At 52.9% G+C, this 14,452-nt stretch overlaps 6 protein-coding genes across 6 annotated transcripts; 3 read left to right on the top strand and 3 right to left on the bottom strand.

The window, feature by feature from the left end:
* Positions 1–394: 394 nt before the first annotated feature.
* On the bottom strand, positions 395–1,279 carry stp1 (Low molecular weight phosphotyrosine protein phosphatase). The gene is made up of 3 exons (XM_062945040.1): positions 1,000–1,279; positions 834–925; positions 395–776 (listed from the first exon to the last, which is right to left on the bottom strand). Exons 1-3 carry the CDS (start codon positions 1,136–1,138, stop codon positions 516–518), a joined length of 492 nt encoding a protein of 163 aa, XP_062803928.1. The 5' UTR covers positions 1,139–1,279; the 3' UTR covers positions 395–515.
* A 2,347-nt stretch (positions 1,280–3,626) lies between these two features.
* Positions 3,627–4,943, top strand: QC764_213320 (uncharacterized protein; the record flags this gene model as incomplete). The annotated part of the gene is made up of 1 exon (XM_062945039.1): positions 3,627–4,943. One exon carries the CDS (start codon positions 3,627–3,629, stop codon positions 4,941–4,943), a length of 1,317 nt encoding a protein of 438 aa, XP_062803927.1.
* Positions 4,944–5,549: 606 nt separating this feature from the next.
* On the bottom strand, positions 5,550–6,803 carry QC764_213310 (uncharacterized protein; the record flags this gene model as incomplete). The annotated part of the gene is made up of 1 exon (XM_062945038.1): positions 5,550–6,803. The coding sequence occupies one exon, from the start codon at positions 6,801–6,803 to the stop codon at positions 5,550–5,552; it is 1,254 nt and encodes a 417-aa protein (XP_062803926.1).
* A 137-nt stretch (positions 6,804–6,940) lies between these two features.
* On the top strand, positions 6,941–8,930 carry SCL1 (Proteasome subunit YC7alpha/Y8 (protease yscE subunit 7)). Its single transcript, XM_062945037.1, has 5 exons — positions 6,941–7,503; positions 7,582–7,644; positions 7,807–7,901; positions 7,963–8,175; positions 8,248–8,930. The coding sequence occupies exons 1-5, from the start codon at positions 7,497–7,499 to the stop codon at positions 8,632–8,634; spliced, it is 765 nt and encodes a 254-aa protein (XP_062803925.1). The 5' UTR covers positions 6,941–7,496; the 3' UTR covers positions 8,635–8,930.
* A 421-nt stretch (positions 8,931–9,351) lies between these two features.
* On the top strand, positions 9,352–12,902 carry QC764_213290 (uncharacterized protein). Its single transcript, XM_062945036.1, has 4 exons — positions 9,352–11,177; positions 11,439–11,676; positions 11,752–11,917; positions 11,990–12,902. Exons 1-4 carry the CDS (start codon positions 11,165–11,167, stop codon positions 12,119–12,121), a joined length of 549 nt encoding a protein of 182 aa, XP_062803924.1. The 5' UTR covers positions 9,352–11,164; the 3' UTR covers positions 12,122–12,902.
* Positions 12,824–14,366, bottom strand: QC764_213280 (uncharacterized protein). Its single transcript, XM_062945035.1, has 3 exons — positions 13,166–14,366; positions 13,001–13,093; positions 12,824–12,948 (listed from the first exon to the last, which is right to left on the bottom strand). Exons 1-3 carry the CDS (start codon positions 13,479–13,481, stop codon positions 12,881–12,883), a joined length of 477 nt encoding a protein of 158 aa, XP_062803923.1. The 5' UTR covers positions 13,482–14,366; the 3' UTR covers positions 12,824–12,880.
* Between the last annotated feature and the right edge of the window lie 86 nt (positions 14,367–14,452).

Genomic DNA, 14,452 nt, shown 5'->3' with positions numbered 1-14,452 from the left:
GGCCACTGAAATTGGTCGTAGGGCTGACGCACCTCTCAAAATGGCATGGTGTAGGGTGCCAGATGGCACCATTCCGGATTGATGCAGTGCCCAAGAATTGAAGGCGATTCCCGAAGACCTCGCTTCAAGCTTTGTCTGGTCATATTACGAGATAATGTGGCGATCAGCAAGACATCCTTTTGAATCTCGAAGCATGCGAGAATGGATCAGAATATGTATAAGTAGATCTGTTGCCCTGCTCTGCAAATCACTGGAAGGGCAAGACTAGCAGAACCTTCAGCCCCCCCATCCGAAGTATCGATTTTCCAGGACCAACATGACGAGCACACCGGTGCGTGAAGTGAATGCAGGAACAGAGATGGAAGTTGCAGCGTGGTAGCGCATGAGGTTGAGACGAGGAGGACACAACGTCAATAAGCAATCAATCCAAGAATGGTATCATTTGTCTATCCATGGGCGAAACCACGACACCACGACACTTGGCTCGACAGCAAAGAACCGATCAAAGCTAGGGCTTAGTTAACGTCAGGGAAGACTTCCTTGAGGAAATTGGTCGAGAAACGGGTCGCCTGTTCATACGCCTTCTCGAAACCCTGCCGCCCACCATAGTAGGGGTCACTGATCACCTCGGCCTTGCCGGTTCCCGAGTATTCTCCGAAAAGCATCACTTTGGCCTTGCTGTTCGATTTGCGTTGCTGGATACGTTGGAGGTCGGAGAGGTTGGCACGGTCCATGGCGAAGATGTAATCAAACTTGTCGAAATCAGACGCATTCACCTTCAACAGCGATTAGAAACGATGCCCGAGCCCGCCGATCGATAGACCGAGCCTTACCTTGCGTGCCGCATGCACATAGTCAGTGATACCATGAGATTCGAGGGTGGACATGGTGCGGTCATCTGGTCCTTCACCAATGTGGTACCCACCTGGTCAAAGAAAGATAGTGTGGTTAGGGTTGCTGGAGACGACACAGAGGGCGGCATCATCGAGAGAGACATACCCGTTCCGCAAGAATCAATATCGGCAACCAGATCCTTGTACGGCTCCTTCTTTGCCATGGCTTGGAAGACGCCTTCAGCCATGGTCGATCTACAGATGTTGCCCAGGCAAACGAAAAGGACCGAAATCTTCTCAGCCATGTTTGCAATAGCGATGACGATAACCGATGGAGAGATACACGAAACTACCAAATGAGTGGCTAGGCTAGAGACCTATATGGAAATGCTCAGGTGGAAGGAAAGATATTGGTGGAAAGATATTGTTGAGGTCTATCAAGGAGGTTCCAAAAATACTACCCCGCGACAACGACACGGTCAGCGGCAAACTGATAAGCTGCGATAAGGGATAGCAATGTCATGGGTTAGGGTTCATGGTGCAGGGGCATGACGGGACGCAACTGTTGCTTCATTGTGGACTTGGCATCGCTAAGCCATGAAGAAGAGTATCCAAAGGATTGCTTGAGTGTATGTTCATACGGATAGAAGATGCAGAGAATCTTTTGCTTCAATAACACCATGCTATGGACAGTATGCTGGTCGTCCAATAAGAATGTCTCTGGACAATACTTGCATACCTTATATGGTAGTAAGTATAGATCAAACTGCCTAGTTGCACCAAGAGCAGCATACGTTTTGCTGGAACAAAGAGGCAATTCGAAAACCAGATCATCCATTGTATCCCCTCCTTCTTCCGCATTCGCAATATGACGCAAGAGCCGCTAAGCTGTCTTGTGGACTACAGCATAGAGTGGATTGTCACTTTTTATTTCCATTCTGCAATTGACACCACTAACCATCGGAGCCGGGCCGGCAGTCTGGGGCTGGTCTGGGCAGGGCAGCCGTTGCAACGCCAAAGTTCAACGGTCCAGGTTTCTTTTACTCGTCTGGCTTGTAAAGTGCAAACTTCCAAAACCAAGATCTTGAGCGTCACCGTACCTAGTAGAGCACATCGATGGAGGACAGGCAGCAGATAGTTGCGTCAGGGCCATCAACGTGATTGATGGTAAGATCCCCAGTGCCTCAGATCAGAGCAAATTCCAACCGATCCAGTCAACCGGAACAGATCTCGGCGTTAGGGAGAAAGGGACCGAGCGATCGGAGCCCGGAGAGAAAAGGGTTCAGAAAACGGAACAGGCTGCCACCGACATCATTCGGGGCTATTCCCCGCGCCGACCGCTCGGCAAAATCCCCTTGCCTTATCCAGCCCTGATCTTATAGATAAGACGCCTCGGCAGCGTCCACCAGGTTACAGAATAAATGCCCAAAAGAGAAGGCCAGGAAGTCTGGCGGTGAAATACGGATGGGCGGCACACATAACGAGGTCAGTTATAGAGAACAAGAGAATAAAAAGAATGAATAGGATGGCTTGGGCAAATCACGCAAGCTCGCGCAACCACTTGCCAAAGAGGACCCCCATGCACGCCGCCCGTAGAAAGCATATGCTAAAGACGCGTGCAGACGCGGGCCAAATCAACTTAGGTTGGAGAGCCCCGCCATCCCACCACGTCCGTTGATTCATCAGCAGCAAAAGCCTCGAAGCAATTTATCTCAACCGTGGCAGTGGGTATCCAAGCATCCATCCCCTCCCCCCCCAATCCACCCACCTGAATCCATCTCAATGCATCTGATAATGGGCCGCTACCACACACACCTGCCGCACAAAGGCAGAGAGAACTGCGGCTAGCGCTGCTGGGGTATTTTTGATCTGATTTCCCTGGTTCGTTTGCCCATCAGGGTAAGTTCCCGATCTTGGAGGGATACCAAACCCTGAAGATCGCTACACTTTGCCTCCCCTCGGGGTCCAACCCAAGAACGAACTCGTTAGGTTGTCCCTTGACATCAAACGGCTCCATTTTTGGAGGGAAAATAGGGCCCCGGGAATGATAGGATCACAAATACCTACTGAGGCTTTGCGTTGCCCCGTCATAACCATGCCCTCCTCCCTCTAATTAAGAATTTTTCTTTTCTCCCACCTTGACCTTTTCTCTTCCGTTCTTGGTCTACACAGCACCTGTCTCTTCTTACACACCTGTCTCTTCTTACACACCTGTCTCTTCTTACACACCTGTCTCTTCTTACACACCTGTCTCTTCTTACACACCTGTCTCTTCTTACACACCTGCAAGAACGGACGTCGTATTCAAGGGACCAACATCAAAGTACCCCTCCACCAAATCCCCACCATTCACATACAGATCAAGAGTTCGGGGCGATTATAATACCGCGGATACAACGGATCAGACGGACATCGTCAGCAATTCGGTCCATAGATTGACCGACTCTCTCACCTTCTTTCAGAACAAGAAGTTCATCTCTACCGCTCCTTCGGTACACTCAAGCTTTACCTTTTGGTCAAAGTTGTGCCCAGTGGCAAACTTGATTCTTTCGAAGGGGTGCCCTTACCGGTACTTCCCAGACCCGTGGAAACCCGAGTCCAATTCTCCACCCCAGGCATTCGGTGAGCCGTGGCCCACGAGCGACTCGCGCCGGTTCGAAAGAAAAACAGTTCTAGAAGGAATCGAAACAGTGGGAACAAAAAAACAGAGGCAAAAGAAGGGAGGAATTGTCTAGCAGGAGAGGGAGTTTTGCAAGTGCGCTCGTTGTAGGACGGAAGAAACACTGCGGCAAAATGGTTGAACAGCGCCAGCACGGGCGCACTCCCGTCCACAACAGTGAGGTCTACCTCCTCCGCCAGATGCCTCCGACCTTCTCAACCATCCCCCCACTGTCCCCTCCGTCCCCCATCACACCCGCCGAGGACGATGACTTTTGCAATGGCATGCCGATCGAGGCCCTCTCCCTCTCCCAGCCGGCCATTGCCGTCGCCGACGAGAAGCTTGCCGTCGAAGAGCGTCTCTCCAACGCCGTCCACGTCCTCTCCACCGAGACCACTGCCCTGCAGAACCTGACGGCGCTCTACTCCACCGACCGTCTCGCCCGCGAAGGCTTCAACCGCGCCGTTGAGGCCATCACCCGCCGCAACCACCCCAAATACCCCCACCACCAACACACCTCCCACAGCCGAGGAGCGACAGACGGCAAGATAGTAGTAATAGGCGTCGGCAAGTCAGGGCACATCGCCAAGAAGCTCGTCGCAACCTTCAACTCGCTCGCCATCCAAGCCGTTTTTCTCCACCCCACCGAGGCCCTCCACGGCGATCTGGGCCAGATCGGCCCCCGCGACACCTTCTTGCTGATCACCTTCTCCGGCAAAACCCCCGAGCTCCTGGCGCTTCTCCCCCACCTCGACAAGTCACTTCCTCTCATCCTCTTGACGTCTCACACCCGCCCGGAAACATGCGAGCTGATCAAGCACCGCCCCGACACCATCCTTCTTCCCGCACCGATCCATGAGCCAGAGACAAAGTCCTTTGGCGTGTCGGCACCAACAACCTCCACGACGGTGGCGCTGACAGTAGGGGATGCGCTCGCAATCGTCGCCAGCAGGGAGCTACACCCCAGCGTGGCGAGCGTGTTTGCCAAAAATCACCCCGGCGGCGCGATCGGGGCTGCACTGAGGAAGCCAAGCTCAAGTGAAAAGAGCGCGAGGGAATTGGCGGTGCGAATGGAGATGATTCCGCTCCTGGATACACCCCCAGAAAAGACGGCTACGGGTGCGGATGTGCTCAGGGCGGGCTATGCCTCGCCTTCGGGGTGGGTGAGGTTGCAAACCGGGGATGTTATCTCCCCCAGGCGGATCAGGAAGCTGGACTCGGCGGATCTGGTGACCGGGTTGGGGGAGCTGAAAGGGTGGCTGGTGACGAGCAAAAAGGAGTTTGTGCCTGTTGCTGCCGACTCGAGCGTGGAAAAGGCGGCCGAGTGGGTGCTGGGGATGAGGGTTGCGCTTGGGGATGGGCAGTATGAGGATAATGCGATTGTCGCTGTTATGGATCGGGGAGAGTGTGTTGGACTTCTTGAGGTGGGGAGTCTGATGGAGGAGGCATGATTTTTTTTTTTTTCTGTTCTGGCTTCCAGTCAATGTGAGCTGGTCAAGGCAACGATGTTTATGAGTTTATCTTCCTTTGGGTACAAGAGAGGGGAGCGGCTGCATTTATGGATCATGTGAGCACGTCGGTTGGTGATCAGGGGTTGGCGTGACCCAAGGACAGAGCTAGAGCGGATTGGGAGGTATTCTGGTATTTATGCGCAGCATTAGGTAGGCTCTCTGCTTTTATGATTTTCGATTTTTGTAGCAAGGCGTTGCGGGACCATCGTACATTTGTTTCAATCTTCTTGTCATGGCCGAGAAAGAGGAGTAGGTAGAAGTGGCGGGTGGTATCGTCTTGAACATCAAGTACAGGATAACACTGTACAGCGCAAACATCATTGGGTGGGAGCGACTCTCTTTTTATTTGTGGTATTCTATTTTACTGTTACATGAGACACCCTGTGACATTAGAAATTCAGTTATCATTGATCTACCATATCCGAGTGCTGAATTAGCTTGAGTAACTGTCCGCCTTGCTGTGAAGCACATTTATGATGTACATGATGACCAGATCGTAACAAAATTTGACCCATCCGGCTAATAACCTCTAAACAAGACAGACGCTCAGTCCGAATCACTCTCACTACTCTCGCTACTTTCGCTGCTGTCAGAATCGCTCCCATCATCTGCTTCCTCTTCATCATCAGACTCATCCTCTGATGAAGACTCGGAGGAGGACGAGCTGCTGCTACTCGTTTCCTCATCCTCCTTACCATTCGGCGCATCCGCCATGTTCTCATCTTCGTCATCGTCATCGTCGTCAGAGCTATCACTTTCCGACTCGGACGAGCTGCTGCTCTCAGCATCGCTGATATTGCGTACTTTTCTCAGTCTGCGCTTCTTGGCAGGCTGTTGTGAATCATCGTCACTGCGTGTTCTCTTGTCTGCGACTGCGTTCTCCTGTCCTGACGATGACGAAGAGGAAGAAGTGATAGTTGACGCAGCGGCTGTCGATGTTGTGGTGCTCTCCTCACTGTCCGACGCTAATTCTACGGCCACGATCTCAGCGCGGATGCGCCTCAGTGCTCGCTGCTTGACCGGAGGGTCCACGGTTCTGATGACATATTGTACCTCCTCTAATGGGCGCTTGCCATTGGCATTGGTACCAGTAGACCGACGTTGCTTTTGATGCTGTTGCAGGTCCTCAAGAAATCGCGAGATAACCTCCTCGTACTCTGTCTGCTTGGTGGCCTTGTCCTTGGTGTCGGCAGGGAAAGCGCTGACACCCTGCTCCATATCTTTCTTCTTGATCTCCACCGCCGTCTCTCGTAACCTCGTCCGCACGCCTCCCTTGAGGTCGCTGATATATTGGTAGAAAATTGGAATATCGGCTGACGGGATCTTGTCGCCGTCAAAGAGATACTTAATGAGCAATGTCTGGTGGTTCTTGTTGAACTTCCACGAGTCGCGCGCAGTGTGCCACTGGCGAAGGTAATCGAGGGATGGTTCAAGGTTCGTCTCGGGTTTGGCAACAGGTTGCGCTGGCTTCTTGGCCTTCTTTTTCTTTGCCTTCTTTGCTGGTTCGACGGATGTCTTCTTGGTGTCCGCTGTGAAGGACACAGATTTTCTTTGTGATCCAGGAGTTTGTTCGTCGGCTCGGAACCTCTTGTTGGGAGTTTGCGCATACGAATTGCTGTTATAGCTGTTGGCCGGCGACTGATATAGTGGTTGCTTTCTCTTGAGCGCGCTCACAGGGCTGCCGTTTACTTGCGAAGCGGAATTGGCATTGGGACCGGTTGAGCTCAAGACAGGGCTCTCGTCGGATGCTCCCTTGAGCTTGAGGCCCAATCGCTTCCAGGCCGGGACACGAGCGGACATGTTGGCCAGCAAAGAAGAAGCAGGCAAACAGGTGTCGACCGAGGTGAAGAAAAAAAAACCCTGGACCGAGACAGACGACGTAGGACGGACAGGGGCGCGGGTTCCCACAGAAACGGCAAAAGCGCAAATTGAGCCGAGTAGCGCTGTTTTCAACGAGACCCAAGAGTTTCCAAATGCAAGAAATATTGGGGCCGTTTGGCGATGTCGTGAGTTCTATTGGGTGTTTGTGTCGATGCTGCCAGTTGAATGAGAAACAGCCTGCAGCAAATTTCTGTTCCGCCAGTGCTTATCAGCGCCCAATACAGGGGTCTTGCGCCCGATAACAAAGCAGAAGTTAAGAATGTGGGGCAACCCCACTCCCATTGAAGCTTGGGCCCCAGCCATGACGCTTAAGCCGAGATCTGCTTTCTAATTAATGCCTAACTTTCAAGGCAGCCAGACCGCCCGCAACAGCTGGCCGTCAGCCTTCTCCAGGCAAGCAGAGCAACGCGTCGATCGGCAGCTGGAGCTTCCCTGCCAGGCCAACCGCAACGACGAACGAAGCTCCTTGCCGCCTGCTCAACACCAACACCACCACCACCAAAACAACCACCACTGCCCAATCTTTTGACATTGCGCATCTACCGATTCGTCTTCCTCCCATCCGCTCATACAATCCTTCAATAAAGCTTTCATCAGCTCACATCGGTCAAGATGGCGGGTACGTCGATTACCAGCTGCGACGCTGTCGGGCGAGCTTCAAGCTCCACTTTGGTCCTGGCTAACACTTGATGCGCAGGCAACGCTGGTTACGACCGACACATCACCATTTTCTCCGACCAAGGACGACTGTACCAAGTTGGTATGTACAAGTGCCATAGCCGAGAGGGAGGGGCAAGGGGAGAAGGAGGGCAGTAGACGAGGGGGAACCAAGGAGAGGAAGTTGTCGAAGACTTGAGAGAATTGGAAATGGGGACTGGTTGCGTCTGAGTAGGAGAGAGACTGACAAAGGGATGTCCTGCAGAATATGCCTTCAAGGCCATCACAGCCGCCAACATCATGTCCATTGGCGTCAGGGGCAAGGACTGCGCTGTTGTCCTTTCCCAGAAGAAGGTTCCAGTACGTCAGAAGCAACCGATATTCTGCTGCCTAGCCGGTCAGCTCTAACAGCGTGGTGCAGGACAAGCTCATCGACCCTTCTTCCGTCACACACATCTTCCAGATCTCGCCCTCGGTTGGTTGCGTCATGACCGGCTCCATCGCAGATGCGCGAGCGTTCTCCCAGCGTGCCCAGTCAGAAGCGGCCGAGTTCAGATACAAGTTTGGCTATGAGATGCCATGCGATGCTCTAGCCAAGAGACTTGCCAATATCAGTCAAGTGTACACTCAGCGGGTATGACGACGGGAAATATTGACTTGCCTTGGCAGGGGAATATTGGAATATCGAAGCTGACATCCTTGCTAGGCATACATGCGCCCATATGGTCTCGCTGTGACGCTGATCTCCCTCGATTCCGAGTTTGGGCCGCAGTTATTCAAGTGCGACCCCGCCGGTTACTATATCGGTTACAAGGGCACAGCTGCGGGTCCCAAGCAGCAGGAGGCGCTCAATCATCTCGAGAAGAAGCTTAAGAACCGGGATTATGCGGACGGTGATTGGAAGGAGGTTGTTGAGCTTGCAATCACAACACTGAGCACGGTCCTCAGCATGGACTTCAAGAAGACCGAGATTGAGATTGGTATTGTGGGAGGGCCACGCCCAGACGGCAAGGAAGGCACATACCCTGGGTTCAGGACACTTACAGAGGACGAGATCGACGACAGATTACAGGCTATCGCCGAGAAGGACTGAGGTGATGGAGAGAAAATACTACCTCGGGGAAAGTGGGTGTAGTGCCGCGGCCGACCAGGCAGGATGCCAGGTGCTGATTCGCTGTGGGCTCTTGGAAGGTCAGGCTGAGGGAATGAGGGAGTGGGGGAGTAGACAAGGAATCAGGTATGATATGGTGAGGTTTTTGGACCCCCTATATCCACATCCCGCGCGTTGTTCTGTGCTACGGTTCATTCACTCGTGCCATAGAATCTATCATATGCAGCATGCAGGAAAGAGCGTCTAAAATAGACCGGTCCAAGATTCAACCATGTCACAATGGGTGTAGCCTCGTAGCCGTGTGCCCTGTGTCGTATCCAGTGTGGCTTACCGTTTGAAGGCTGAAGACGTTCCTCGTTGTGGGTGCGTGCTGCGGTGTGAAACAGCCAGATATCTACCCACTAGCTTCGTGCCTCTGAACCGAGACCCTCAACGCAACTGGGCGGACAGTGACCGCATCAACATGCTTTTGCTCTTGCTGACGGGGCAGTTACCTATTCCTGCGGCCCACGCGGACCAAACCACGCTGTGGCAACCTGGACGGGAGCAACGGCGGGAGATGCGGGAATAGATGCCACTGGTGCGGTTGTCAACAAGCGGCTCTTGTGTGTGGCTTCTGGGCCGCCAGCAAAGCGGCCAGGATCTGGGGATGGTCCTCATCGACGTTTCGACTCTGGTCGGTTTCAACTTGGAATTACATGCAGGGACCCACAAAGCTGCCTCTCAAATTCGGATTCTACCCGAGTGCGTGGGATCGGGTTAGGCATGTTGGGGATTAGTGTGGCAGAAGAGTTCGGACGATGAGTGCATAGTTCATGGGGGCAAGGTTATCCGGGTGCGTGGGAAGGACTGTGAGAGGTCGATGCACGCTGCTGCAGGTCGACCAGAGGGCCCTGAAAAGCTGACAAGCAGCCTTCTTTGTGGACTTGGCGAGAAAGTCGTCTCCCGTTTGGCGGATGGGAGGAGGGGTCGTGGATCCCCTCCAAGGCTGCTTCAAGCCTCTCAAGCCTCTCTCAACGGCGCCGCCTGCCGTTCGTCCCGCCCTCACACCGCAAAACAGCGTCATCACCAGTCCGAGACACTTCGAGAAAGTCCAAAAACGGTTATCCAAGGAAGACAGTCCCTCCCACTTGCTCACATTTGGCCCTGGAATCGAATGACAAAACTGCACCATTGATGTTTTTTGCTTCTTCAGCTTGGTTCGGCAACGGTGTTGGGAGTTGTTGGGCAACACGGCTAGGAAGGCCATTGGCTGCCGAAGTCTTGAGCCACAGCAAGCTGCCTCCACGGAGAGTTCTGGCCGTTCTGGCCATCACCGGGGAGGCCCGAAAGCGGTTTAGCCCATCTACTGTGGCGTCGCTGAATACTCGTTAGAACTGCCGTTTCGGGGACCCCCCTGTCAACATCACGGTGCACAAACCATCCAAAGCCACCAGGACAGGGCCCGAGAGGCTCTTTTTGTCCCATATCGAACCCTTCAAGGCATTTCCACAGCCTTTGGCCGTGAGATGCCGCCCAAACGATAGGAGGCTGCATTGGACCTGCAGCTCTTGTCCAGCCTGACCAGGGCCCGTCTGAAATCACACCGTTGCAGCCGTGTGCCGCCGTCATTCTGCTGCCTCCATCGTCCCTCTCCAGCCTCTCACATCTCAGGCCTTGCAGCGGTGGGGGAGGTGGAGGTTCAAGGCCGTGCATTCATTCGGTATTACGGACAAAGGGGGGTGTGGACTCACGGTACAACACTGCCCAGCTAGGTAGGGGCCTTATCCCTACGAGGAATGGAATGCAAGGCACATGGATAGCAGGAAATCGACGTAGCATCTCGACACTCCACCTCCATCAAACCTCTCCTCCACTAACATGGCGATGCATCTCCCTCCTCGTGCGACAGGGCACCGGCCTGCAGGCTGGGCATCAAGCGACTGATGATCTAATCTGTCCTCTCTGCGGGTATAGACTTACCCAAGCCTTTGACGTAGTCATGCTGTCGAAATACTCCGGGACTTAGTCCCGGGTTTATCGCGACAACGTGCATGCTGCCATCTCACTCACGCACTCACACACTCACACATTGACCCCGTCCAAGATACGTACCTCTAGGGGGAACTCTGATTCGGAGTCCTCCTTGCGATGTCTTTGGTCTTGATCCCCTCAACGGTTTGATATCCACCATGTCGAGACATCTACATAAAGTCAATGGGGTTCGCCCCCAGTTGCCGTCGACTGGACACCACCAAGCCATCATCACCTTCACTCAGCGATTGAGCGCCAATCTCTTCTCTTTTCAGACTTGATATCTCTTGTGTCTTGCATAGAGTGCAGCATACTCCCATCCTCCTGGCCTTCCTTGTTTTCCCAGCATCAACCATCTTTTTTTCTCACTCCTGCCTTGCTTTTCACCAAGTTCGAGATAACGAGCAGTTCTTTCCATCGAACTCAATCATTTCTTGACCCTGTATATTCACCCTTCTTCGACACTCGACTTTCAGTTCTCCAAAACCTGACCGCTACCATGTCTGACGGACGTATGTTGCTCACCCCTTAGCACCCACACCCCCCCCTCTTTTACCCCTACACCCAAGCCTAAGCCCTATCAACACAATGCCCACCCCCTCTGATGGGCTTGTGCGTCATCGGAAATTTACGACAGTATCCCCCGGGAAGCCATCGGCCACTCCTATGAATCCAACCGAGGCGCCACCCCCGACGAGGCTTGCTGAAAAGCGATCTTCACCTTGGCAGGCCACCGCTCCTCAGGAAGTTATGAGACTAACGGGAAGCTCCAGTCAACGAATACCGCACCGCCCGCGTGGCCGAGTTGCTTTCCGACTTTCGCACTCTTCAGTATTACATTGCTGCTGCCCCGGTCAACCCTACCGACATGGATGACTACTACACGGAGGGATGGGCAGCACTTCGCCAGTGCGCTCTTGATGGCCAGCACATTCTCAACTGCGCTGCCGACATCACAGTCCCCCGCGCGAGTGGTGGTGCGGACGAGCAGGCCAAGGCCGAGCTTAAGCAGTAGGTTTCTCGTCCTCCAAACTTGGTTATTCGTCCTCCCCTTTTTCTTGGTATTAACGTCATGGACCCAACCAGAGTCCTCCTTGACGCCTACGCTCGCCGTCACGAAGGCCAAAAGATCTATCTCCGTCAGGCTGCTGTGCAGCGCTGGATCGAATGGCGGGATCAGATTCTTATGGGTGGCAGGCCTCACTCTGGCAACCAGAGCCAACTCAGGGCCTGTGACCAACAACTGCGTGCTGTACGTCTACTTTTCACTGTTTCTTTTTTCTCCTTTTCCTGTTGCCCCCTCAGAAAAACTTACAAAAAGTAGGAGCTCGCAAACATCACCGACGAAGCCATCTACTCGGAGCTTCAGGTCTCCGACATGACCATGGGCCGCTGGGTGGACGAAGACCCAAGCCTCCGCGCTGTGCAGCGGTGGGTTCGGACTCGGAGAGCTTAATCCCTAATTCACGACTTGTCACGACGACGACGACCTGATCACATCACGGTTCACGGCCGGTTCAACTCGACGATCTTTTCACCATGCCTCACGAAACCACGACCATGATCGGAGAAAAAAACTTAATGTTTACACACATTGATACCCCGGGGGCCCCCTTCTTGCCAAATTCTCCGTCGGCCAAAAAAGGGGGGCAACAACAACACGATACGATGCGAGTCATCAACTACACAAAAATAATTATCTCCTCTCTTCTTCTTCTCTTCTTTGCATCATGGGGGGAACGGTCAATTTTCCTCTGAACATTTTTCTTCTTTTTCTTTCGGGGCGACATTTTTGATGGATTCTAGGTTTTGTTTGGGGTTTTTAAAACATTGGATTACAAGATACCACGGGTCAGCACACGCAGGGATACAGGTTTTTTTTCCCCCGTTTTGGATTTATTCTTCTTCTTTTGTCGTTTCGTTATGGTTATTAAAAAGTTCAACTGTACATATTTGTTGAATGGTTTGGTACTGGCTCGGGGCTCTGTCTGGAACAGGAGCTTCTTGCGGGTGGGTTGGATGGTCATACATGCATACACACAGCATATTTTGTCAGGGGACGTTAAAGGATACCAAAAAAGGGGGGGCTGCCGGGAGCAGCGTAGGAAAATAGTTGTTGAATTGCAAAACAGTCTTGCATTGAGTGGCTTCAATATGATACGCTAAATCTCTTCGACTGTGTATAATCCATGTACTCCAACTACCATCAACGAATCTAAACATTCTTGCTCTGTACACACAATGCAATTCCACCCACGGATAAAAACATGCCAATCAAGGTATCTGGTACACAAGTTAGCTATTGGCCGTACTTGAATATAGCAACAAGCCCTACCACGACTGATAACCTTCCCTTCCACCCACCACTCACCCAGCACGGTAAACAAGAACGCACAGGTATTCACAATAGGCACCGTCAAGCTCAGTTCTGTATCATCCTATCAGCAACCATCCAGCCACCTACCCTTTCCCGTACGAGGGGAGGGGGGGTGACACATACCAGCCTTCCCAATCAACAAAAAGAACCACACGCTCCCCGTCAAGTTCAGCACCAGCGGCACCGCATACCTCGGGTTCCTCAACAGGTCCATCACACCAAAAAAGGCCCCGAGCACCTTCCGCTTCACCACACTCGACTGCACAGAGCGTGACTCGAGTAGCGAGTGGGGTGGAGGGGAGTGGGAGCGGGCCGCGGCGCGGATGAAGGGTGTCGTCAACCCCCACGCTATGCCCACCAGCAAAAAGGAGAGGACGTAGTTGACCACCGGAGGTTTCGGCTCTGGGTTGTCAGAGAGGAGGATGTCTGAGGCAGCCATGTTGTAGGTACCGAGTGAAATCGCCACCTTGCTCTGCCAGCCGCGTGGGAGGTATTTTTGGAATCGGCTTGGGTGTGGTTTTAGGTTGTTGTTGATGATGTGATGTTTTGAAAGTCTTGAAACAACATGCCTAGCACGTGGGGAATCGGCCAATTACCCCGGACGGCCTCCTAGAAAACGGTTGTTAGAGAGAGGGGCACAGGGCGGAGACCCGACAGTTTGGAGCTGAATATGCACCACACACGAGCAAATCAACAAGACTGGGCAAGTGCAGGTGACGACAAAAATCAATAATTCGGCTCTCAGCCTTGTGGACAGGTGGTGACCAAACGGGGGAAACGCTGAAACGGGAAAGTAGCGCCGCGCCCGTTAAGATGGGGACTGTGGCTTGGTTTTTGGTTTATCGATAAGACAACGGCGTCAAATTGTGGAGATGTTCTAATTGGGAATAGCGTGGCTTTATTGTCCGATGTCAACTTTTCTTTTGTAAATGTTCTTTGGGCTTCAAGATACAAGGCATCCAAAGAGTTTTGCGTCGACTTTGAACCTCCAAAGTTCCTGATTTCTTTACCGACACATAATCTGCAAAGATCGACAGCATATTTGAGCCTGAAGATTCGGCCCGAGGGGCTCACAACGCTGCAGTGTCTCCCTACTGGACGCAGCTTTCCACGAGTCACGGTTGGCGTGTCCTCACCGTCGGGACGTCCGGATGTCCTCACTTCATGATGAATGCTGAAAGCTGAGGTCTTGTTCCTCAACCGAGACGACAGAAGGCCAGTAAGCATTCTATCACGACAATTTGATTGACAGGACGTTGCCGCGAGGTTGAACCTCAGACGCTATTGACGTAACGCCAAGTTTCTAGCCTTCCCCATCAGCCAGTGGAGCTTGTTGTAGGGCTGAAGAAGTTCCTCGTCACCACTGGCAGACGCACAGAGGACGCAATGACTCTTGTTGGAGTTGATGGC

This window comes from Podospora pseudoanserina, chromosome 2 (genome assembly GCF_035222485.1).
Source record: "Podospora pseudoanserina strain CBS 124.78 chromosome 2, whole genome shotgun sequence".
NCBI classification, from domain to species: Eukaryota; Fungi; Ascomycota; class Sordariomycetes; order Sordariales; family Podosporaceae; genus Podospora; species Podospora pseudoanserina.
Note: the sequence above shows the minus strand (reverse complement) of the source record. Positions and strands in the feature narration are given on the sequence as shown.

Excerpts from the sequence above, each read along its gene's own strand:
- stp1 (XM_062945040.1), bottom strand. The coding sequence starts at position 1,138 with ATGGCTGAGAAGATTTCGGTCCTTTTCGTTTGCCTGGGCAACATCTGT. Across the intron at positions 926-999 it reads TATTGATTCTTGCGGAACGG|GTGGGTACCACATTGGTGAA; the intron begins GTATGTCTCTCT and ends TTCTTTGACCAG. Across the intron at positions 777-833 it reads ATGTGCATGCGGCACGCAAG|GTGAATGCGTCTGATTTCGA; the intron begins GTAAGGCTCGGT and ends TCGCTGTTGAAG.
- SCL1 (XM_062945037.1), top strand. Across the intron at positions 7,902-7,962 it reads TTTCCCAGAAGAAGGTTCCA|GACAAGCTCATCGACCCTTC; the intron begins GTACGTCAGAAG and ends AGCGTGGTGCAG. Across the intron at positions 8,176-8,247 it reads GTCAAGTGTACACTCAGCGG|GCATACATGCGCCCATATGG; the intron begins GTATGACGACGG and ends CATCCTTGCTAG.
- QC764_213290 (XM_062945036.1), top strand. Across the intron at positions 11,677-11,751 it reads GCCAAGGCCGAGCTTAAGCA|AGTCCTCCTTGACGCCTACG; the intron begins GTAGGTTTCTCG and ends GGACCCAACCAG. Across the intron at positions 11,918-11,989 it reads GTGACCAACAACTGCGTGCT|GAGCTCGCAAACATCACCGA; the intron begins GTACGTCTACTT and ends TACAAAAAGTAG.
- QC764_213280 (XM_062945035.1), bottom strand. The coding sequence starts at position 13,481 with ATGGCTGCCTCAGACATCCTCCTCTCTGACAACCCAGAGCCGAAACCT. Across the intron at positions 13,094-13,165 it reads TTTGTTGATTGGGAAGGCTG|AACTGAGCTTGACGGTGCCT; the intron begins GTATGTGTCACC and ends AGGATGATACAG. Across the intron at positions 12,949-13,000 it reads AGGGAAGGTTATCAGTCGTG|ATACCTTGATTGGCATGTTT; the intron begins GTAGGGCTTGTT and ends CTTGTGTACCAG.